This window comes from Pteropus medius, unplaced genomic scaffold (genome assembly GCF_902729225.1).
Source record: "Pteropus medius unplaced genomic scaffold, Ma_sr-lr_union100, whole genome shotgun sequence".
Classification (NCBI taxonomy): domain Eukaryota; kingdom Metazoa; phylum Chordata; class Mammalia; order Chiroptera; family Pteropodidae; genus Pteropus; species Pteropus medius.
The window spans coordinates 26694638-26718767 of NW_024352787.1; the positions used below are offsets into that span (position 1 = coordinate 26694638).

The 24130-nt window shown below is 43.2% G+C and overlaps 1 protein-coding gene and 3 pseudogenes across 2 annotated transcripts; 2 read left to right on the top strand and 2 right to left on the bottom strand.

The window, feature by feature from the left end:
• Nucleotides 1-4388: 4388 nt before the first annotated feature.
• On the top strand, nucleotides 4389-22969 carry RFC2 (replication factor C subunit 2). 2 transcript variants are annotated; one of them, XM_039849342.1, is made up of 11 exons: nucleotides 4389-4473; nucleotides 6735-6804; nucleotides 8633-8674; nucleotides 9000-9106; nucleotides 11809-11910; nucleotides 12933-13033; nucleotides 17593-17750; nucleotides 18003-18068; nucleotides 19553-19633; nucleotides 20904-21017; nucleotides 22592-22969. In XM_039849342.1, exons 5-11 carry the CDS (start codon nucleotides 11840-11842, stop codon nucleotides 22700-22702), a joined length of 702 nt encoding a protein of 233 aa, XP_039705276.1. In that variant the 5' UTR covers nucleotides 4389-4473; nucleotides 6735-6804; nucleotides 8633-8674; nucleotides 9000-9106; nucleotides 11809-11839; the 3' UTR covers nucleotides 22703-22969. The 2 variants fall into 2 exon arrangements, with proteins under 2 accessions (XP_039705276.1, XP_039705275.1); XM_039849341.1 differs by having other exon boundaries at nucleotides 4399-4555.
• On the bottom strand, nucleotides 10914-11012 carry LOC120592078 (uncharacterized; annotated as a pseudogene).
• Nucleotides 16001-16271, bottom strand: LOC120591720 (non-histone chromosomal protein HMG-17-like; annotated as a pseudogene).
• Nucleotides 22021-22139, top strand: LOC120591929 (uncharacterized; annotated as a pseudogene).
• Nucleotides 22970-24130: the final 1161 nt, after the last annotated feature.

Here is a 24130-nt window from a genome sequence, read left to right on the forward strand (position 1 = left end):
TTAAAATTTAGAGATTAAAAGATCATAAAACAAAAACAAACACTTCTACACACATTTCTTCCATATGCACTCTTGCCTCCCTCCAGACCCCTTGTCACGTGGCAACCAGAGTGATCTGGCCCCTGTGTGCTCCACTCTTGCTGTCATTCAGTCACTCATTCCTTCGGGACATATATCACACCTACTCTGGGACAGCCACTATAGGTAACAGGATATAAAGGTAACCAGGACAGAGAGAGTTCCTGTTCTCAAAGAGCTGCCATTCTAGGGAAACAAACAATAAACAAGGCAATAAATCCAGATAATTATGTATTATGGATAAGTACAATAAAGAAGTAAACAGGGTGATAGGAGAGAGAACAGTGGGAAACAGGAATGGTTTGGGGAGTTGCCTTCCAGGCAAAGCCAACAGGTGGTCAGTTCTCAGATTCAGAGTTCAGATCTTGGGTCAAAGGCCCATCCCTAGCAAAGCTCTTCCTGATCTCCCAGATGGAGAGGTACCTGATTGCTGATATCCTAACAACAAATCAATGCCTCCTCCAACACTTATCATAATTATAATTAAGTAACATGTGATTGCCTGCTTGGTGTGTTTCCCTCCCTACAATGTAAGCTCCTTGAGAGCCAGAAGCTTGCCCTGTGCATACACTCTGTGCCTATCACAGCAGCTGTAGGCACTCAATATTTGTTAAAGACAGAAACCAAGAGTCAGGCTACCAGCTTCCAGATTCTATAAATCTAATTACAGCGACTCCTGAGGACAAATGCTACCCAAAGGACAAATTCTTATACCATAGATATATTTATAAAATATGCTTTTTCACTACAAAATGAGCCTCTTAATATTGAAAGTGCTAATAAGAATGTCAGAAAACCTCTAATGGTGATGGAACTGCATTGTCTGAGAGAAAACAATTATTTCAGTGATTGTATCACCATTTAAAAAAAATAGCGAAAATTCATTTAAAAATCCTGGAAAATAGCAAGTGAATTTTAAAAAATTCAATGTAAACAAAGCAAACAGCATCAAGCAGGTTCGACGTTCTGGGCCAATGGAGGCTACTGGTGGGTGGAAGGCAGGTGTACCCGGTAATCCTGGCATTGGATTGAGATGCCACCAGATTTTCAACCCCATCCAGCAATAGGGAAGGTGGGCTATAATCTAACAGTGAAAGTCAAGGTGTCATTGTAACCCAAATTTGTTGCCTGTCCTATTTGATACTTTGATTGGAAGGCTCTGGCTTTGGGTTAAGGATTTTGTTTTCAATTTGATATCCTTTCCAGTCTTTCCTCTTTTGTATAACTAATTGCCCTCTTATAAGAAAAGAGTCTGGGAGCTTAGCCTAGCAGTGAATTCAATTTCCTGGGATTTCACAGATTTGTTTGGTGGGAAATGTAGGAATTCATTTTGGCTCATCTTTGCTCTTTCACAAGAACCTGTGGTTTCCCCAACACTCCCTGGATAGTGTGGTCCTAGAGGGTGCTGTATGGCGTTTGGAGGTGCTGTGTGGCCTTGGGGGAGGGCTAGAGTTCTTAGACTCTAAGCTCTGTCTGGGCCTGAGTCCAACAAATCACAGAATGCTCAGTCTAGAGAAAAATGTCCTGATAGTGCAGTTCTGCCCCAAAGGTCATTCGCTTCTCTGGCATTCCGAGCACATCAGTGAAAGCAGAGTCCTGAGAGTACCAACAGGCCTTTTGTAGAGAAAGGTTTTTGGAGAGGAACCATGAAAAGTGAAAGAATTGTACACTGTTTTCTACATTTATTGAAAATGTTTAGTTTCTAATCACAAACATCCAGTGTATGTGGTATGAAGTGCGTGTGTGTCATAGCTGACTCTAAGGAAAATATGAATATTACCACATGGGAATGATCCCAAGGGAAAACCACAAAGAGACATTTCAAGAAAAGTTTATTATTTCAAGAAAAATGTATATTTTCTCCTTCAGAGAAATAAAGGACCTATGAATAGTGATTTTAAAAATACACAAGATGGCTCCATCAGTTTAAAAGGGAACAGAAGAGAGACAGCCAACTTAAAGGACTCTCTAAATCATGTAAAAGGAAAAAGAAAAACTATCAAGTTCTGAACCAAGAGACTTTAATAATTCCCATCATTAAAACAAACTGCTTCAGAATTTGAGTCATTTGAGGTTCCTGCCCAACTGTAATAACTTGAAAAGAATGAGGAAGCATATGTTCTCATCCCAGCTCATAGAACACAGCTGTGACTTGTTCCTGCTCCTGGGACCATGCTGGCCTGGGTGCATAACTGGAATGAGCAATCAGCAGACATCAGCTCCATGCCTACTATGTACAAGAGGAAAACTAGGAATAAAGGGGTAGGTACCATGTCCCCAAGAAGCTAAACACTCAGGTTGGAAAGACGAAGCACAGAATTTACACATGAAAAATGAATATAACAATAATATTGTCTTCTCCAATAAATTTCAATAACGAGCAGGGCTTCTTGGGGGAAAAGAAAACTAAAAGGATAAAAATAGAAAAACGGTCACCTACAATATAGATTCTGCAGCCCATATTTGTTTGACTGACTAATCAATTACTAGAAGACAAGGTCTTCTACCTGATATAATGTGAACGAAAAAGGGGCCACATACCAAACCTGACAAGCTCAGGGGAGGCCTGTATGGTGGGCCATACAAACTCAAGAGACTAAAAGTAATCACATAGGATGGTCTAAATATAAAAATTCCTAAGTAAAAGCAAGTCATGGTGGGTAGTCACATAGGCCTTGACAAAGGTCAACCTTTACTTTAAGTGAGCCTGTCTATTGTCTTTTTGAATCTAAGATAGCATATCTTTGAAATGTCAGAGTAATCTTCTTTTCCAGACTCCTCAAGGCACACTGACATCAGAGCACAAGATCACAGAACTCCTCATCGTTATCTTGTTGCCCAAATACCATCTCTATGTGCCATGAATACGAATTAACTATCCTGTGCCCTCCAATATAAAGAAGTACGTATTTCTCTTTTTATCTGATCCCAGAGAGTTCCCCGCCCCCTTAATCTACCACCAATGGATTTCATGTAACCCTCCTTACAACTCCTCCTTTTATTCTAATGTATATAATAAACTGCAAAAGTGCCATTCTCCAGAGCATTTTCTCAAATTCTCCATTGAGATTTTGCTTCCCAGTAATTTCTTCAGTTTGGCTCAAATAAACTCATAAAAATTCTCTACAGGTTTGGAAATTTCTTATTTCAACAATATAAAGATTTTAATTGCTGATGGAAGGAAAACAGCCATGGGGCTTTGTTTAAAGCAACCCAGTTCCTCACCCAAACTGTTCTGGGAACATGGATCCTCACTGTTGATTAAAGACTCTGAAATTGAACATTTACAGTGCACTAGGCTTTGTGTTAAGCAATAGGGATAGAGATAAATAGGTCCTAATCTTTACCTTCAATTCAGACATTAAAGTCAATTATCATCCCTAAATTGTAATGCAATATGGTAAGTGAAATAAAATAACTATTTTGTAAGAATTACTTTGGCAACATTGTAGAGAATGAACCGTGGCTCCACCACTTACAATCTAAATGACATTGGACAAATTATTTAATGATTCTCAAGTCTGTTTCTTCATCTATAAAACGATAATATGAGTATACACCTCCGATCTAGTGCATAGTAACAGCACAGTAAAAGATAGTCATTATGCATATTTTTATTTGTTATTAATCATTATTATGACATTTAGGCTATGGGAGGAAACATTAGTTCAACAGGTAGAAATCCAGCCCGAAAGAATGCTCAGAGTACTTGTGAAGCTAAAGTACCTATTTCTCTGAAATGAAACTGACTCACATCTTAAAGTACAGCTGCCTCCTCTGCAAAATGGGCGCAATTACCATTATGCAGCATTGTGAGAATTCCCTAGTAATAAACGTCAAGGTCCAGTGCGCAGGAACCCACCCAATAGGAGTTGGTATTGCATCAGAACATTCTGAGCAATCGGGAAAACGGCACCGGCAGATTCCAGACGTCGGCTTTCCGCCACCCAGCACAACTGGACATCAGTCCTCGTCCGCGAACGCCACCAAGTCCTGCATTTGGGTGGAATGCCCACAAGCCCCGGCTCCTCATCCCGCCAGGCTTGCCCTGGCGCTCGGCCTCACCGTGGCGCAGCTGTTCCACGGGCAGCACCGAGAGGGCCCCCGAACAAGTCACACAAAGATTAAAACCACCGAACGTCCCCTCCTGGAGTGACCTGCCTTCTCGGAAGGCGCTGCGGTCTGTGTCTCCCATAGCAACCGTGGCCTCCAACGAGCGATCAGCCCAGTCGGTGCCCTTTGCGCAGGCGCGGGAAAGGGCGGGCCCACGGCGCCTGCTAGCGCCCAGGGTCCCTCGCGTCCCCGGGGCGGAGCTTGCGTGATGGCGTCATAGGGCGGGGCCTCGGGCGGCGGGAAGAGGCGGCGGGAGAATGGAGGTGCCCGATAACCCAGAAGGTGCGGGCGAGAGCGGGCCTCTGGACTCTGGTCTGGTCCCCAGCAAGGCTCCCGGTAGCGCTGGCCACTACGAGTTGCCGTGGTGAGGGCCAGGCCATAAATGATCGGTGCCCTAGATGCGTGGGTGGGCGAGAGGCCGGTCGTGTCCCGGGGGAACCCAGGGGCGGGAGCTTGTTCGGGGGTCATCTGAGCAGAGCAGGAGGCTCCAGGGTGTCATCCAGGAGATTATTGTTTAGAGAGGGCGAGAGGCGTGGGTCGCTGAGCCCATGCAGGGTCGAGAGTGGACAGTCTGACCTCTAGAAGAGGGGTGTCGGTCAGAACTATGCCAGGCATGATCATAGCTTCCCCGTGATCACCCACTCTGCGCCAGGTGGTGGGCCAGTGGTGACGCTGATAGACACTAGGCCGGAAGCGTCGGACGCAGGTTTGGAGCTACGGGTTGTGTGCAGAAGGCGCCCTGGGTATCTGGGAGGAAATGGTGACTTGAGAAATCACCTGCCACTGGTAGAGGTGTGCGGGCTCTCTGCTCAGGTACCACTCCCTATGCGAGCCCCTCAGAACTCCACGGAGCGTGGTTATGGTTTCTTTCCTGTCTTCTGTATGTTCCCATTCCTCCAGCCCAACCCTCTTCTTGATGAGAGCTGATACTTAAATGGAGCACAGTATAGCTTAATGGAACATGGACAGCTGCGCTGTGCAGTCTCCCAGCCACTAGCCACATGAGTCTATTGAACCCTGGAAATGAGGCTAGTCCGAACTGAGTTGGGCTATAAGTGTACAATGTACACTTGGATTTCGAGGACTTAGTATTAAGAAAAACTCACTAGTAATTTTTATATTATGTGTTGAGAATGATAATACTTTGAATACATTAGTAAAATTAACTCCATCTGTTTTCTTTCTACCTTTTTTAATGTTGCTAATGGAAAGTCAAAAATTACATATGAGGCTTGTGTTATATTTTTCATGCACAACACTATACGCTTAGGATACTTAAGTATACAAAACAAACTGCTGTCATGGAGCTTACATTTGATAAAGACAAAATAAAAAATAAATAAGTAGATATATGGTATTTTCGATGGTGACAGATTTTGTGTAGTAGATAGCGTAGATGAGATGATGTTTGAGCAAAGACCTGAACTATGTGGAGAATACTTTCAGGTAGATGGAGCAGCTATGAAGACCCTGAAGGAGGAGCATCTTGTTCAAAGTCCAGCTCAAATTTAAGCTCCTGACAAACCCAGGTGGTGATGCTCTCCATCCTCTGGGCTTCCACAGCCTTTGGTTTCTTTAACCAGTTTAGCACTGTAGTAGAACTAGCTTAGCAATATCTCCCCACCAGTAGGAAAGCCCTTTAGAGCAAGAACCATGTCTTGCTCATCTCTGTACTTTCTACTTTCCTCCCCTTGAAATCTCTAACTCCTTTCACATTGCTTGGCACCTGGAAGGAGCTGAGTTTGAAGAATGAATAGGAACAAACATACTCCATCTGCTGGTCTTGGAGGAGAGCTGTCTCTTTATTTCCTGTAGTGTGTGGCAAACAGCCTTCTTTGTATGCAGCTGCTTCTGGAACAGAACCAGTACCTGCAGAGAGTACAAGCTGGGGGTGTATCAAGAAGAGTACTGTAAAGGGCAGAGGAGACGTCCTCATGGTCATATCATTGCAAATCTACTTTTACTGCTCAGCTGGAAAAAAGTCATTTTCTCTCATAGCATAATTTGCTATTCATTTAAAAGAGAAGTATTGGTTTGATTAGGTCACTAACCTGCCTACTCCACTACAGCCTAATAGAGTTTCAGGATAAACCTGTGGTTTCTGTCTAGCCAGCCCTGCTGTGCACCTGGCACAAGTCTGCAGAAACGGGCCGGTAAGGGATAAGAAGGGAACACGGTTGCACCCATGTCTGTCAGATCAAATGATGTCAGTGCTGCATATGCTGGACCTCTCTTGTGATGGGCAGACTGTTGCCACACAGTAGCACATTGGTCCAGATGATCTGCTCTGGCCCTTCTCCAACAACAACAGGTGTTTTTCTGCTGTGGCAGGTTTGAAGTCTTTGGTGTGTAATTCTCATGCACTTAACTTTTCAAATGGTACTTCATCACTCCCTTAAATTTAAAACCTGCAGCTATTTGGTATATTTTTATTGAATGTATCTCATCTGACAAAGCTCTCAAGGTTGCTGCTCTTTAGTGCTTTCTTTTGGGTAGTGTGAAAATAGCCATGTCAACATCTTTCTGCGTTTTCTTAAAAACAGGGTCGAAAAATATAGACCAGTAAAGTTGAATGAAATTGTCGGGAATGAAGACACCGTGAGCAGGCTAGAGGTGAGTGATTTTTTTTTATAGAACTTATGTAGGTTACTGTGGCTTTGATAAGCTTAAGGCATTTGGAGGACGACAGTCACGATAGTGTGTTGGGGGTGGGGGTTGGCAGGTGAGCCAGAGATCCAGAAGAACTGAGAGAGTGGGAGACGTTTGGTTTAGAGATGACTAGAAGTGGCGAGTAACTTCAGATATTTGAAGGACTGGCTTATTGGAGAGGGGTTATCAGATTTGTTTTGTATTCTTCAAGAGTAGGAGTGGCAAATTCTTTCTGTAAAGGCCGATTAATAGATACCTCAGGCTTTTTGCAAAACATGTGTCTTTGTCAAATATTCTTTAAATTCTTTTTTAAACAATTCTTTAAAAATGCGAAAACCATGCTTAGCTAGCGGGCTTATAAAAACAGGCCTCAGGATCAATTACTTCCACTCCCCCCAGACCCTTCCCACCGCAGTTTGCCAACCTCTGTCTAGAGGGACTAGGTGACAAGGCAGCCAGCTTCAAACAGAGGCAAGCAGAAATGTTCGCAGTAGAGCAACCTTTGAATTCCTAGCCCTAGAGGTCTTTAGGCGGAATCTAGAAGTCCCGACTATCTGAGATGTGACAGAGGTAAGTCTCTGTAGCAATGGGGCTTAGACCTTTAATAGCTAACATGGTATTTATTTATTTTACAAATTTATTCATTTTACAAATATTTGAGTATCTTTTCTGGGCCAGATACGGTACGGTGTTAGAAACCGTTAATATAATGGTGAACAGAATAGACAGGATCTTTGCCCGTGTGAGGTTTTCAGTCTAATGGGGGCAGTGATAAAGTCAGCAGGTAATGTGATAAGCGCTCTGCTAGAGGAGATAGGGGGTGCTGTGGGAGCACATGGGAGGAGTTTAGGGAGGAGTTAACCTGCTCACAGCATCTTCATTCCTAAGTGGAAGAAGTGATAAACCAAGCTAATGAATGGGAGTGAGCCAGACTAGGCAGGAAGGAGGTGGAGAGGAGGCAACAGGAACACCATGTGCAAAGGCCCATTAAGCGAGAGAGCTTGGCTTGTCCTTGGGGAGGAAAATGCCATCTGATTGGAATACAGTGTAGTGCTTCCTAATCATTAGTGTGCATATGAATTGCCTGGGGATCTCGTTTAAATGCAGATTCTGGTCCAGTAGTTCTAGAGTGAGACCAGATTCCACATTTCTTACAAGCTGCTGGTCCATGAGCCCAGCGATGAGAAGGCTCTAGAGTACCTGTATTGGGGTGTGTGAAAAATGAGGTAGTGAGGTAGGCAGGATCCAGACTGAGCAGAGCCTCTTGAGCCATCTTAAGAGTTTGTACTTCATGATGAAGGCAGTAAGGAGTCATTCAAGGGTTTCAGTCAGGTAAAAATGTTAGATGTGTATTTTAGAAAATTGGTTGTGGTTATAGTATGGGAAATGGATTCGGGTGGAGCAGGATCAGAGGCTAGGAGACCACTTAATGACTTGTCAGAAGTGATCCAGGCAAGAATGTAGGAGTGGGGCTGAAGAGAAGGAAATGGACTTTAGATGAAAGAGAAAGAATGACTAAGCCTTTGTGATTGAGGTGCTGTGTGGGGTGAGGGAGAAAACCCAATTAAGAATGACAGTGACCTCCAGGTTGATGCATTGACAGTCCAAGGGAAAGGAAATGTGGGTGGGCCTCAGGTTTGATGAATTCAGTTTTGAATATGCTGAGATGGGCGTTTTGAATATGCCGAGGGGCCTCCACATGGAGAAATTTGTAGCCGTGTCTACTACACAGACCTGGGTGGGTAGGGAGGTTTACAGGTTAACCAGTTTTAATGAACATTTGTTCCTTCAGGTTTTTGCAAGAGAAGGGAATGTGCCCAATATTATCATTGCTGTAAGTACTCGGTCCTGGCCCTGGTGGGACGTCTTAGAGTCTCATTTTTACTTCCCTCTGAAGTGCTTTCTTGTGCATAGAGCTTCCTCCTCAGAGATGCCTATTACCACCAGAGCCCTTACATTTCCCTTGGCAAAAGGGAACATTTTACCCAAGTTGGTTGGGAGGCCTGTGGGTTGGTTGCTGTGTTGATTTGGTGTGTACTGTGGGTTGAGGTTGAGGGTTCGAGGGGGAGGCAAGTGCAAACAGTTGTGAACAGTAAATCAGGAGCTATGATAAGTTCATTCTATTGGCTTGAAGCACTTACTGGAGATCTCATCCCCAGGGTCCCCCAGGAACTGGCAAAACTACAAGCATCCTGTGTTTGGCACGAGCCCTTCTGGGCCAAGCTCTCAAGGATGCCGTTTTGGAACTCAATGCCTCAAACGACAGGTACGTCTGGCAGTTAGGACTGAAGGGCATTGAGTGTTTCACATTTTGTTATAGAAACTACCTTTTTTCCATTTCGTGTTGTATGTGGAGCTTGCCTGGACAGCTTTATGTTCTCCTTTAATCTTTCCCAGTGAAAGAGAATGGGAATTCCTTGCCTGTCAAGGTAACGTCATAGGTGCTTGACTTGTTGGTTTATTTTTTTAATGGAAATTTAAAATATTTTTTATTGTGGTAAAATACACGTAACATAAAATTTATCATCTTAGTCATTTTTAAGTGTACAGTTCAGTAGTGTTAAGTATATTCACATTGTTATGCAGTGGATCTCCAGAGCTTTCTCATCTTCCAAAACTTAAACTCTTTATCCATTAAACAACACCCCATTCCTCCCTTTCCCCAGCCCCTGGCAGCCACCATTCAACTTTGTTTCTATGAACTTGACTGTTGTAGATGCCTCATATAAATGGTTTCATACAGTATTTATCTTTCTGTGACTGGCTTATTTTACCTAGCATAATGTCCTCAGGATTCATCTATTTTGTCGCATCTGTCAAAATGTCTTTCCTTTTTAAGGCTGAGTAATATTCCACAGTGTGTATATGCCACCACGTTTTGCTTGTCCATTCATCCAACAGTGGATACCTGGGTTGATTTCATTTTTTAGATATTGTGAATTGTGAATAATGCTACTATGAACATGGGTGTACAAATATCTTTTTGAGACCTGCTTCATTTCTTTTGAATATATAATTAGAAATAGAATTGGTAGATTATTTGGTAATCCTATATTTACTTTTTTGGAAACCTCCATACTGTTCTTCATAGCGGCCACACCATTTTACATTCCCATCAGCATTGCTCAAGGGTTCCAATTTCTCCATATCTTTGACGACACTTGCTATTTTCTGGTTTGTGGTTGTAGCTATCCTAATGAGTGTGAGGTGCTGGTTCACTTTTTAGACATGAAATAGTAGAGGATTATGAAATGAGGACCTGTTAAATAAAATGTCTGCAAAGTCTACCTTTGGTTATTCCTAGAGGATGTGGTTCTCAACTCTTTAATTATCCTAGTTTTGAAGATCTAGTTTTGAAGATCTGTATATACTTGAAACAGGCAATGTTCATGGAATACAACTAACTAACATGAATGAGCCTGTAATCAAAACATTTTGTCAATGCTGCTTCCAGATGTCAAATACAATTAGGTTCTAGCTTATTATCTCTTATTCTTCTCATACTTGCATCATCAAACTCACTATTCTTGAAAACTTTGGTGGCTCATGATTTTGTTGAAGAGAGAATGGCCCATAATTGCAAAATATTTTCAGTTTTACACCTATTTGAATGATCAGTACAATGACTTCCATTTCTATGTCATCTATTTCCTTCCAGTCACCTCTGTATACACACCTGCCTTCAGCTTTTTATCAATTACAAACTATCCTGTAAATGTTGGTGTACAAATATGATGGACGATGAAAGAATGTTGTCACATGTTCTTTTAGCAAAATGGAATGAAGTCCTTCCAGTTGAGTGACTAACTAGGTGAAAGTATATTTAGTTTTTGTCCTTAAAATATATTGTTCACTCCTTAATTCTTTTTTTTTTTAATTTACTTTTTAGTAAAATATAGTTACTATACAATATTATATTAGTTTCAGGTGTACATAGTTTTTCAACATTTATATACCTAGTGAAGCGATCACCATGACAAGTCTAGTAATCATCTGACACCATACAAAATTATTCAACATTATTGACTATATTCCCAATGCTGTACATTTTATCCCCATGATTTATTGATTTTAAAAATATGGAACGTTTCATGAATTTGTATCTCATTCTTGCACAGGACCCATGCTAATCTTTGTGTGGTCCAGTTTTAGTACATGTGCTGCTGAAGCGAGTATACTTGATTAAGTCTGAGGATTGAATCAAGTGTAGGATTTTGTAGGATTTTGGCATCTGAGGAAACATAGTCTGAGATGTCGCTTATATGACCAGTTTCACCATCATTAGACTCTAGAGTTCTATTTGTCTCTGCAGTTATTTTCTGATTTGTCTAATAATTATGAAACATTTTCTGTCAGTTTTTTCTTTTTGACATGGGTGGAAAATGAAATGTTTTGAATTTTTAGTTATGGTCAATGAAAGCCTGAAAAAGGTAACAAGGATGATGTATCTGAACTTCTTTAATATCTTCTGAAAGGGTAATGCAGTACCTCAAGAAGCACAATAAAAAAATGAAGGATGAGATAACAATAATAGTATTTTTTCTCCCACTATCGTATTGTTCTTCTAGGCGGTTTCATCATCCTTTTATTTTCTTATGATTTTAGTCATTTTTAGCATAGTTGGGAATAACTGATGATGAAATAGCAGTTTTAATATATAGGAAGAATAAGATCACTAAGACCTTAAAATGTATCTTAGATTATAAAATGGATCCATATGGTAATTACAAGATAAAACAAGTTTCATTATATTAAAAGTAAGTAAATTTTTTCTTTATTCTTCTGAAGACTTCCAAGAAGGAATAAAAATAACGAAATTTCAGTTCTTATAAATAGTTGGAATTGCTCAAAAAGGAAACTTAAAAATGAAAATTGAGTCCATGTGGTATATTGATGGTTAAAAGTTCCCATGAAGGTAACTTAATTTGTCTCAAAAGGTGACAGGTAAATTCTGGCTTCTTGTTTCAGGGGCATTGATGTTGTGAGAAATAAAATCAAAATGTTTGCCCAGCAGAAAGTCACCCTTCCCAAAGGGCGACACAAGATCATCATCCTGGATGAAGCAGACAGGTAGTTTGCCAAATGCATTTTGGCCTTGATCTCTAAATCTCTTATCGGGCTTTATTAAATCAGGAGAAGAAGCTCTAACCCTTGCATTTTTATGGTATGTTTGCTTATCATATCTTCAAAAGCAATTTAAAAGGGGCCTGAGAATGTGTTTGTTCCAGCATCACTTACGTGAATAATTTAAATGACATTTTATAAATTGTGAAATACATGTAAAATTTGCCATTTTTAATCATTTTAAAATGTACAATTCAGTACACTCACATTTAGTACAACCATTACCAGTATAAATGAAAAGTTTTAAATAACATTAAAAAAACAATAACATATTCTTTGAAGAAAATGTAGAAAATGTTAATATCTTGCTTTATTTCTTCTTTCTACACTGTGCATTTTTACATAGTTGAGATCATAATACATATAATTTTTGTATCCTGGTTTTTCCTTTTAATATAAAAGGCAGTGTTCCACATTATCATATCTTGTTTGAAAATAGCTTATAATTGCCATATTATATTCCATAGTATCAGTGCATCTTAATCATTTTATTGTAACATTATTTATAGCAATAATAGCAGCTAACATTTATCGAGCACTTATATGTATGCGTTTACATTATACCAGGCATTCTGCTAAACACTCTACCTGTTATTATCTCATTTAATTGTCATTAGACACACACAAAAAGATAACTGTCATCACAACCCTGTGAAGTAGGCAGTATCATTATCTCCTTATAGGTGGTGACACTGAGGTTTAGATAATTTGCCTGTGGTCCTACAACTAGCAGATGAAGGAACAGCGAGGTGAGCCCAGGCAGGCTGACGCAGGGCCTCTGCTCTATGCCTGTGTGAGCCTGCCTGTATAAGACCCAAACAGGGTCCTGGAGAGAGGCCAAGCATGCTCAGTCAGGAAGTCAGGGTTCCCAGGCTCTATAGGGAGGGATTTGTGGCCGGTGGGACCTGGGTCCCCATTGCACATTGTGCTCCCCATTGCAAACTGTGCTCTTGTGTTTTTCTTCTCAGCATGACTGATGGAGCCCAGCAAGCCTTGAGGAGAACCATGGAAATCTACTCCAAAACGACTCGCTTTGCTCTTGCTTGTAATGCTTCAGATAAAATCATAGGTGAGAGTCAGCTTTGGGTGTCCTGGGGTCCATATAGTGTTCACATTGGCTCTTTAGCAGCAGAAGAGTAGGGACTTTTTGATTGCTTATTGTGGGCTGAGCACGACATAATCAACTTTTTCATTTAATTCTTTGCAGAAGTATTAGCTCCACATTAGAGATGAGAAAACTGGAGCTCAGCGAGGTTGAGTAGTTTGCCCAAAGGCACACAGCAAGTGGAAGAGCTGGGATTGGAACCGCACATCTGTCTATCCATTTTGATATCATGTACACAGTGTCATAGTCACTGCCCCTCTCCAAACGTGTTCTTGTACTTGCTGTGTGCGTCTGAGTACTTGGCATGCACTGTGTCTACATACTGGGCTTGTTATTATCAGCAGTTGCCTCACCTCTGAAACCTTACGTGTTAATCTTCTCTCAGAGCTTGTGTATGTCCTTCCAGCTCCCTCCCTCCTTCCCTCCTAGCAAGCTATCTGTTTTCTAACTGCTTTGAGCCCTCCCATCTCAGTGTCTCAACTTCCTGCTGGTTTCACATCCTTCCCTTTCTGATACAGACTGTGGACACAGTCCAACTTTCTCTTTCGCAGCTCTCTTGTTCCACTGTCCTTGCCGCATGTCTGCCCTGCTAAATCCCAGCCTGTGTGTGCTCAGCCATCCAACTCCCCCTTCTCCACCTGGGCCATTGTGCACTGCTGCAGACAAGCATGTTACCAACCATGATACTCCTGCAGAGTTGGTGGGCTCTCCGTGTTACCAGGAATCCTTTATGTCCTTTTACCTTCCCCAGGTAGACATTGTTTGCTCATTAATTTATTCAGCCATTTATTCGACAAGCATTCACTCCGTTCTCAGTAGGTGTGAGGCACTGCTGGTGTAGAACATACAGAATTTAATGAGAAACATTCTCTGCCTTCAAGACACCAATGATGTGGTGGAGGAAACTGCCTAAAGTTCTTGATTGTTGGTCGTGTGTGCAGGTTGTCTCCTTAGCCAGGGGTAAGACAAATCTGCGAGGGCCAGAGTGAAGTTATTGACCCTCCTCCGATGCATTTTGCATAGGGCTGTGCGTTAATGAGTTATTTTAGTGATTTGAAGCTGCGCTTCTTGGTGGAGGAAGCTCTGGCCCTCCCTTTTCATGAATTAATTTTTCTGATATATATAACAGCATTCGGATTATTTTCAATTTCTAAAGAGATATAGCAAACGAAAATGAAACCTCTAAAATTTATTTAATGTTGGAGGAAATGATTTGTGATCAAATTGCTGCAGAGTTGACTTTGAAACTTAGCAATTGAACCTCACTTCAGTTCCTGAAGTCATACAGTTAAAAGAGAGGCATACGTTCTTTGAGGAAGGCCATGGCTGCCTTAATCTGACATGTGTTTAAATTTTGTGAATTCAGCTTTTAGTACTTCTCTAAAGATAAAAATCAGCTAAAAGAAACTTCTAGTGTAGTCAGAAGGTTAATTGCTTTTAGACATGGACTCTAGTTTCTAATTGATCTCTCCTGTCTGTGCTGATAAGCCAAATATATAAACAAAACATTGTGAGGCTTCCTAATTTCAGATAAGTTGAGATGGACTACCTCTTAGGGAAGCTGCTATTTGAAAAATCTCATCTACTTGACAGATACTGAGCACGTTCTATATTCAAAGCCTCTGCTCTGCATAAGGCACAGCGGAGGCTGCAGCTCTGTGTGAGGCTCTGCCCTGTACTCCAGGAGCTCACGCACGGACAGGAAAGGGACTCCCGAACCAGCAAGCCCTAAGTCATTCCAAATCTTTTGTCTGCTCACCACCACAGCCAGCCCCTCAACAAAATCAAATCCAAGGTCATCTCACCTCTCCAGTGTCTTGAACCCTTGCCACTCTTTGCTTCACCATTTCTCCCCTTTAATAGTTCAGGCTTCCTCCAACTTCTCTTGGACCCAAGTCACTAGCTGGCTCTCATCTCAGACTTGTGCTGAGGGTCATCTCAGCACAAGTCTGACCCTCCTACTACCTCTTAACTCTCTAGTGGGCTCCCATTGCCTGCGTAGCTGTGCCTCCTCACCACCCCCGGGCTAGCACACAGGATCCCATTGACCACAGTCTCATCTTTCGCTCCATGCACTGTAGCCTCAGCATCTCTCACCGTTCCCCGAATGCCCTCGGCCTTCTCAGCACTCTTGCCTTTTTCTTTTTTTTTTTTCCTCCTAAACCAAAATGTATCCGGCTTTATTGAAGATGCTTTTCATAAACAGTCATGGTATTTCAAACAGGACATAGATAGTCGTTAACAGTATACAACAACTTTCAAACTCCCTTCTTCAGTGGACTACCAAAATCAGAAAGCCACTATAAAACCCAGTGAAGTCTTCGTCTGATGTTCTGAACAGGGAACGTTTAGAGTGAGGGCTGACATATCACGTTAAGCATGTTGTTTAACTTTTTATAAGCCAACCCCAATTTTCAGGAAATGAAATAAAAATGGCAGAATTATCAATCTAGATCCACAATCTAAAAAAGGAACTGCTGCTCTATTGAGGAATACCATCTCAGTGGTGATACTAGAAAGTCTGGGTTGCCTGACATACTGGTAACCAGTTTTTTGGGGTCAGGTCCCAACAGGTTTGAGAGTCAAGTCTATGCTTAAGGTGGAGAGGGAGGAAAGGACATGAAAACAAATTTTTAGTTTTTCCACACCACGGGCATTCATGTCAAGGTGGCTAATGTTTGTCAACATCAAGGGATCCTTCCTCTCAGGAACCAAGAGGAAGTCTCAAAACTAGAAGAGAAAGGTGTTTTTCTCCAGATCGATCCAGCTCTGGAGACAGTTTGTTACTAATATATGTCATTCCCCCAAGTGTTCTGTGTGCTAGCAGTACAGTTTAAAAAAAGTAAAACAAAATTCTGCATTTTTATAAAGCTTGATAATATTTCAAACTGTATAGTCACCAGAAGTACAGTTATCCAAAATGCACACACTTCATTTGGCATCTCCAGCACCTTCAGCTTTCGGTGCCAAGTCTGTTTTGGCATCTCCATTTTCTGCAGGGTTATTCCCGTCCTTGCCGGCATCAGCTTTCCCCTTTTTCCATTTGCGTACCTTCTCTCCCTGCTTTGCAGGGGCCTTTTTAGGCCTGGCTCTGGCTTTGAGGAGCAGGTTTAGCAGATAAACTTGCGGATCTCCTTTGTGGTTCATTCTTCACCTTGGCTTTATCTCCTTTACCATCCCCTTCAGCCTTTCTCTTGGACATGATGGTAACGGCAGCAGGATGTAGGCACTGGACACGGATGCAGCATTGTGTGGGCTTGGTCGATCCTGGGGTCATTCTTGCCTCTTCACGCAGCTGCCAGCCCTCTTGTCTCTGAATATGCTGTTCTTTCTTACCTTTCCAGCCTGGGAACCTTATCCCTAAAGACCCAGCACAGAACTCCATCAAGAAGCTCCCTTCCACCTGGCTGAGTTGATTGCTCTCTGGCCTGTGATCCCAGAGTTATTCCTAGAAACCTCTGTCATGGTCCTGTCCCATTGTCATAACTTTCCCGTCTGTGCCTCCTTCTGTCCTGATGAAGTTAAGCTCTGAGGAGCCAGGACCTCATAATATTCATCCTCTGCATCCCCAAACCTGGGGAGGTAACTGGTTTCTTTAATGCAAGTAAGCTAACAGGAATATGTTCCTTGAAAGTGTGTGTGAACAAAGCGGGAGGTGGGGATCTCTGCAGTCTGGGGATATCTGGGTTGGCTCCATGAGGAGGGAGTTCGAGATGAGCTTTCAGTGATAGTTGTGATTTAAGTGGAAAGAAATTGAAGAAAAGGACATCCTAGGTGGGAGGAGCCCTTCGGGAGAGGCAGGGTACCAGATGCGGGGTTAGGAGAGTAGAAAGATGAGGTTTACAGAAGATTTTACGTGGAAGGGTCAGAGGTGGACTGTACTGTAACATTAGGGGGCTGTTGAAAAGTTTGCCTTGGCAGGAAGAGGTGACAGATAAAAACATTTTGGGGAAGGCCAATGTGGCACCAAAACAGAGGATGAATTAGAGAGACCAAATTGGGGCTCAGAGGTCATGGAGAAGCTATTGTCATAGTCTACACCAAAGGTTAAGGACAGCTTCCAGAATTCTGCATTTGTCTAGTGGTTTTCAGTCCTGGCTGTGGTCAGAATCTCCTGTTGGGCTTTAAAGAAACAACACAGATGTCTCATACTTACCCCAGACTGCCCAGAAGGGCCCTAATGTCCAGCACACACAGTGATTGGAGTCCACGTGGGCCAGCACTGGCTCACCTGCCGGCTGTGGCACATGGATGTCTCTATCCCGGAGGATTGTTACCTTTCTGGAAGCTGGCCAGTCAAGGTCATCCCGGGCACTGCTGGCTGAGGCCTCTCGTTGCTCATTGGTTGATATTTTGAAGTTTAGCCCCAGTTACTCAGGCACTCGTGAGCACCTGCTGGGTAGAGAGAGTGTGCCAGCACGGCTGGGCCATGCGGGTTGTGCAGCTGCTCTAAGTAACCGAAGAACCAGCAGGTTGATGCTGTCATTGGCTGGGGAGCCTCACTTTCTTCCTGTCTTGTTCAGAGCCCATTCAGTCCCGATGCGCAGTCCTCCGCTACACAAAGCTGACCGACGCGCAGATCCTTGCGAGGTTACTGAATGTGATCGAGAAGGAGAAGGTGCAGTACACTGACGATGGTCTGGAAGCCATTATCTTCACTGCCCAGGGAGACATGAGGCAGGTGCGTGCGGTTGCTGCCCTTAAGGCACAGAACTCCTGGGCTTGCTCGGCCCTTTATTTTAGGGGGAATAGGGAAGTGACTGCTCCACAGAGCTCAGCATAGCCAGAGTGGGGAACATTGACCCAATACACCGTTGGGGCCTTGGGCTGATTGAGAGCAGACCTGCCAGGAGCAGTGCTTAGCTAAGAGAGATGGGGAAGGGCTGAGACTGAAAATCACCCTGGATGTGCTTATGCTTTTGTTCCTTGACAGGCATTGAACAACTTGCAGTCTACTTTCTCGGGATTCGGCTTTATTAACAGTGAGAATGTGTTCAAGGTACAATAGCTGGTTTGAGTATCATAGCCTGCGAAAGCAGTGTTTATTTGTGGGGGCCAGCAGAGGTGAGTGGGACAGTGCTGAGAGGAACGAGACAGGTAGGCTGTTGCCACTGTGCTGGGGCTCACCCTCAGTGGGTGGGGGTCAGGGAGCTTGCCCTGCTCCCATTTGTCCACTTTTATTTCCCAGAATGGAGGGTTGGAAGGGACTTTGGGATGCCACCAGTGTGTGATAAATGGAAGTGTCGCCACTGCTGCCTCAGGTCCTGTGCTCGGTGCTTTCCCCTGCGTCCTCATCCCCACAGCACCCCTACGTGCAGATGTTCTCATCAGCATTTTGTGGCCAAGAAAGCAGGCTCTGGCGGTCTGCCCGCGATCATCCAGCTGCTTGAGGCCAGGAGCGAGCACCGCGCTTTCCCCTCAGCAGGCTCTGGCTCCCACCGGAGACCTTCCTGCAAGCACGTGCCCCTTCTCACCACTTCCTGCACCTGGAGTAGGGTAGCAAAGCTCTTCAAAGCCAAGCCGAGGAAAAGGATTCTCACTGTCCCACCTTGGCAAAAGATTTTTGTTTTGGGAATACTTTCGAAAATTGGCTACCTCGTCCTAAAAACTCAGTGTCTGATTTCTCCTTTCTTTGAGGGTAAAAATTGGGTAGAGCTGTCCTTGCGTTCAATCTATAGCTCTTTCTTACCAAGTTTGTGGTAAAGAAAGCTGTGCTAAAAACTTTGCTTAGACCTTGGCAGTGATGTCTTTTCAAGGACACTGAAAGGGTTAGTCACCTGTAGTGACAGTTAAGATCTTGTTTCATCCTGGAGCACAGGCTTGAGGACTCCAGAAACAAGGACTTCTGAGGGGAGTTAACTAAACTGTTAGGAAAAGAAGGCCAAAGGTGGGCTTAGGAACTACCTTGAGATATCAAAAGATTCATTTAGATTTAAATGTTGATACTGCACTAGACTCTCAAATCTAGGGCCAGTGAAAGGAGTTGCAGGAGGCAACCTTTGGGCTCAGCTTATGCTGCACCACCCCCCAACAGTCAGCTCTTCAGGTCATACTGAGGCCGGAGGTCCCTGTCCGGGGAAAGCCAGTTCCAATTCTGGTGGGAGACCGGCCCAAAAGACCTCTTAAGTCTTAAGTGGGTTTTAAGTGGTCATCCAAGTAATCTAAGATGTGACTAATGGCTTTAAAGCTGCCCCAAGCGGACATTCTTCACTGGCCCTTTGTTAAGTCATCTTGTGTTTGAGAAATCTGTAACTGGTGTCAGAAGCCTTCCCACTGCAGTAGGTCGACATCGTACTCTTCAGTTTGGTGACTTGTTTGGTGATAAGAGGGGCTTTCCCCAGCCTGGTCCTGTTTACTGGAGAATTCAATGACAAAAACAAGTTGAGAGGTTGGTTAGGTAGATCTCCCAGAAGCTGGTATGGCAGGGCTCCCCCTCAGATGGTCTCCTCAGCCCCTGACTCGGCTCTTTCTCCGTTTGGTCAGGTCTGCGATGAGCCCCACCCCCTGCTGGTGAAGGAGATGATCCAGCACTGTGTGAACTCCGATATTGATGAAGCCTACAAGGTCTGCCTCCTTCCCCGCTCCAAGGGACCTTCCACTTAAGCAGGGCTAAGGGAGCTTCCTGTGCTAGGGACTTAAATGCATCACTCCCCTTAATTCTTAAAATGATGCTAGGAGTGGGTACATTCTACACATGAGAAAACTACGACTAAGAGAGGCTAAATTCCTTTCTCTAAAATACTGTTTCGTAGTAGTAGACCTGGAATTCAAAATCGTGTCTTTCCACTCTAATTTTATTTTCCACAAGAGGAATTTGTCCACCTAAGAAAAGATCAGACCAACTCCTTACTTTGCAGTGAAGCCATCTTTCTCTTTATTGAGGGGAGACTTCCATCTTCCCAAGAACATAGGAGTGGGCATCTTGGGACCCAGAAGTCCCCGGCCAGCCAGGAAATGGGGGACCAGGGTGTTTCTGGTCTGATTCTAGACCTTGGTCCTGTGAGCAGGTTCCAGTGGGCATATCATTGAGGTTTAGGTGACCCTCACGTCACATAGGTGGCAGCGGTATGATTTAAGGCCATTGGTCTGATCACAGCAGGTTTCTCTCCCCCTATTTCCCACCAAATTAGGCTAGAGGAGACTTGCGTTTAGGGTTAGACCTAATGTGAACCTAGAGCACAAGGCAGAGAGACTGAGGCAGAGGCCGAGGTACACGGACTGGGTCACTGAGTGGGCCTGAAGGAAGCCTTCAGATTTATGCGCACAAAGCTTCCCTGCCACCTGAATCTGCCCGAAGATGCCAAAGCAAAGGCAGAAACAACTAACTCTAGATCCTGCAGTCCAAATGGGGTGGGGCAGGGGTTGCAAAGGCAGGAGGACAGATGAGTGCTGTAATCTCCGCCCTGGTCAGGATATGTTCAGGGATGCAGGGGTCATTAGGACTCTGGAAGCTAGAGAAAGCGTAGCAGATACAGGGTTCTGCTGCCTCTCTGGGGTATACTGGGATGATTGATAAAGTGTTTAAGAGCTTTGGCTAAAAACGTTACTTGGGTATAGTCATAGACCTTGCAATGCATTTTAAAACATTTGCAATATTTTCTCCCTGCCTACTGGGAAAATCAATTAAATTACTCAACACAATCTAAAGGATGCGGCCCACCAGAAGCTCCATGGTATTTGGCTGATTCTCAGAATCACTTGGGTTTTCTAGGATGATCTGTCCGCTCCCAGCAGTGTGGCAGGACCGAGACTGGTGTGGCTTTGACCTCATTTTCCCCAAGCGTCCTTGCTGTTCACAAAATTCAGTAGCCTCAGTGTATCTTCTCTTGTCTAGATTCTCGCTCACCTGTGGCATCTCGGGTATTCACCAGAAGACATCATTGGCAACATTTTTCGAGTGTGTAAAACGTTCCAAATGGCAGAATACTTGAAACTAGAGTTTATTAAGGTCAGTGAGAATACAGCAGTGCCTCTCTTCTCAAGAATGTGGGCCGTGCTATGGTTTTCTTTATTTTATTCACAAGGCCTGGCACCAGGAAGGTGCTCATTAAGTGTCCCCGACTACAATGGAGGTGGGGGATGGAGGTGGGGCGGCTGCTTGTTTAGGGGGCTGGGAGTTTATTCAAATAGTTAGTGACCTACTGTTCCTTAGGATGACTCTTTTTATTAAAGATTTATTCGTTTACTCATCTTTAAGGTCAGATTAATTGAGGTAAATTTACATAAGAGTAAAATGCAGTCTCTTAGGTGCATTCCCTTGACAAAGTCATTCAGTCGTGTAAACACGACTCTCTAATCCACCCGCAAATTTACGTGCCCCTCTATAGTCAATTGGAAACCACTGATCTACTTTCTGTTTAGGAGACAGAATTTTCCAGAATGTCATACAAATGGAATCAAGCAAAAATGTAGCCCTTTGAGCCTTGCTTTTCTCACTTAGCTTAATGCATTTCAGATTTGTTCGTATCGTTGAGTCAATGGGTCATTCCTTTTTATTGCTGAATTGTGTTCCGTTGAATGGACGTAGGAGTTTGTGTGTTCACCAGTTGAAGGACTTTTGGGTTTTGGTAACTATGAATAAAGCCAATATAAACATTTGTGTACATGAATTAGTGTGAATGTGAACGTAAGTTTTCATTTCTCTTGGGTAAATTCCCAGGAGGTGAGATTGCTTGGTTGAATAGTAAGTTTAAGTTTAACTTTATAAGAAACCAAGCTGTAGCATTTTGCATCCTACCAGTAGTGTGTGAGCATGTCAGCTGATTCGCATCCCTGCCAGCTCTTGAATGCTCAGTTGGTTTTTTAAAAGCCATTCTAATAGATGCATAGTAATATCTCATGGCCTTAATTTGCATTTCCCAGTAACGAATGATGTTGAGCACTTTTTCATGTGCTTATTTGCCATCCAGAATCTCCTTTGATGAAACTTCTGTTCAAATCTACCCAGTTTTGTCTGTGGCCATGCTACCCTGAACAAGCCTGATCCCTTCTGATCTTGGAAGCTAAGCAAGATCAGGCCTGGTTAGTACTTGGATGGGAGACCACCTAGGAAGACCAGGTACTGTAGGCATAAAAAATTAAAATAAGGGATTGTAAGATAACAAGGTCCTTGCAATCTGTGACATCAACCAAGGGTTGCCTCGCCTAAAAAATATGAAATAACAACAACAAAAACCAAATCTACCCAGTTTTTAATTGGGTTTTTTTTATTACTGAGTTTTGAGAGTTCTTTATATATTCTAGATGCAAGTCTTTTATCAGATATGTGCTTTATAAATATTTTAATATTTTCTCCAAGCCTGACTTTATATATATATATGTATATATATTTTTAAACAATATCTTTCAAAGAAATAGCTTTCTTTTAGGAAATATTTTGAACTTAAACATAATCCAAGATATTTTCTAGTTAGAGTTTGAGTTCATTGCATCAATTTTGAGTAAACCATTAGTTTAGATTTAAAAAAAAAAAAAACTTCTCCCTCACTTATTAACCAGATTTAAATTTGATTTGTTTTTCAGGAAATTGGATATACTCATATGAAAATAGCAGAAGGTGTGAACTCCCTTCTGCAGATGGCAGGGCTTCTGGCCAGGCTGTGTCAGAAGACAGTGTCCCCGGTGGCCAGTTAGAGTGGAGAACTCAGCGATTGGGTTTCAAGAGTCCCTGAGAGACAGGAGTCACAGCCTTCCACTTGGAAAAAAATGCTGTCACTGGAACACACCTTCCTCTAACACACCATGGCCTTCCCGGTGCTTCCGCACGTCTCCACGAGCGTTTGCATTCAGCCCCAGGCTCAGGGATGTAACGGGAAAGGCCCAAGAGAACCTGTAGGACACAGCACCCAGTCTGGGCGTGTGTTGGCATTTTAGCTAATAAAGCAATTTTGTTGACTATAATGCAAGGCCATAAGAAAGCCAGCTTCCTATCTCTGCATGCCTCTCACATCCTACTAGTCGAAAAGATTGTTTAGACTGGATAAGTTAATCTCAGTTTTTCTGGAAGCCTGGAGGACATTTCCATGGGGGTTGTTGTAATTTACTGACTATTTAGAAAGGCTTCTCAGACCCGGGGCCATGATCCCATGAGAAAGGACTTACAGGGATCACAGAGGAAAATGGAGACAAATGGAAAACTCCCACTTCGCTGCCTTTTCTGTGCAGTGCTTACTGCTTTAGAATTCCCCCCGGGAATTTTATATTAACTTATAGAATTGCTTTTTTTTTTTCTCGCAAGGTACTATTTTTGCCATTTTTTTTTTAATTATGAAAAATATCAATTATAGATAAAAGAATGATATATTCTCTTATTCTTCACACATTCGTCTTAACAGTTTACCAACACATGTCCAATCTTATATCTTCTGTGCTCCCACCAGCCCATCCCACTCTGGGAATGTTCTGAAGCAAATCCCAGATGTCATTTTAGAATGGTGTTTCTAGGTGGGAATGACTCAGCTTCTGTGATTGGTGGTCTCCTAAAAAGCTTTGAAAACATTCTTGTGTGATATGCTGGCTCCCAGAGCCACAGCGGTGTGGCCGTGTGCAACCATGCTGCAGATAGTGCTGGAACAGCTGGACAGGCCCATATGCTTTTCTCTTCCTGCCCAAGCTGGTTCACAAAGGCTCTAGTGCTTTAGCCTGAACCTTCATAGCAGGAGGAAGCAGGGACGGGATAGGCCTGTTGGCACTTATACTTAGTGTCATCCCTCCCGGGCTGGTTAAGTAACTTGCCCAGACCATTTCGTTGATAAGGACACTGAAGGGACACAGTGGAAAGGCTCTGAGATTACTGGCTTGTTGGGTTTGGGTTTCAATAAGGAGAAAAAAAATTAAGGTCCTCAAACTACAAGGTGAAGTTTTACAAAGTATTTATACATACTTTTTCAACTTATTTTTCTTTTGTAGCCTCAGCGTCCCTGTAAGGTAGAGAAATGATTGTGCCCAGTTTGATTGAAATGAATTGAGCCCCAAGCGAGGACCTGGGGCTCCGCCTGGAGCTTCCTTGCAGCCCTGGCACACCCCTGGCCTCTGAGTTCGTGAGGCCAGGACCATGGGGTG

What these genes read in the sequence shown, in the direction of transcription:
- RFC2 (XM_039849341.1), top strand. Translation starts at nt 4,449, where the DNA reads ATGGAGGTGCCCGATAACCCAGAAGGTGCGGGCGAGAGCGGGCCTCTG. An exon ending in GGCCACTACGAGTTGCCGTG is followed by an intron (nt 4,556 to 6,734) that starts GTGAGGGCCAGG and finishes TCTTAAAAACAG; the next exon opens with GGTCGAAAAATATAGACCAG. An exon ending in ATATTGATGAAGCCTACAAG is followed by an intron (nt 19,634 to 20,903) that starts GTCTGCCTCCTT and finishes TCTCTTGTCTAG; the next exon opens with ATTCTCGCTCACCTGTGGCA.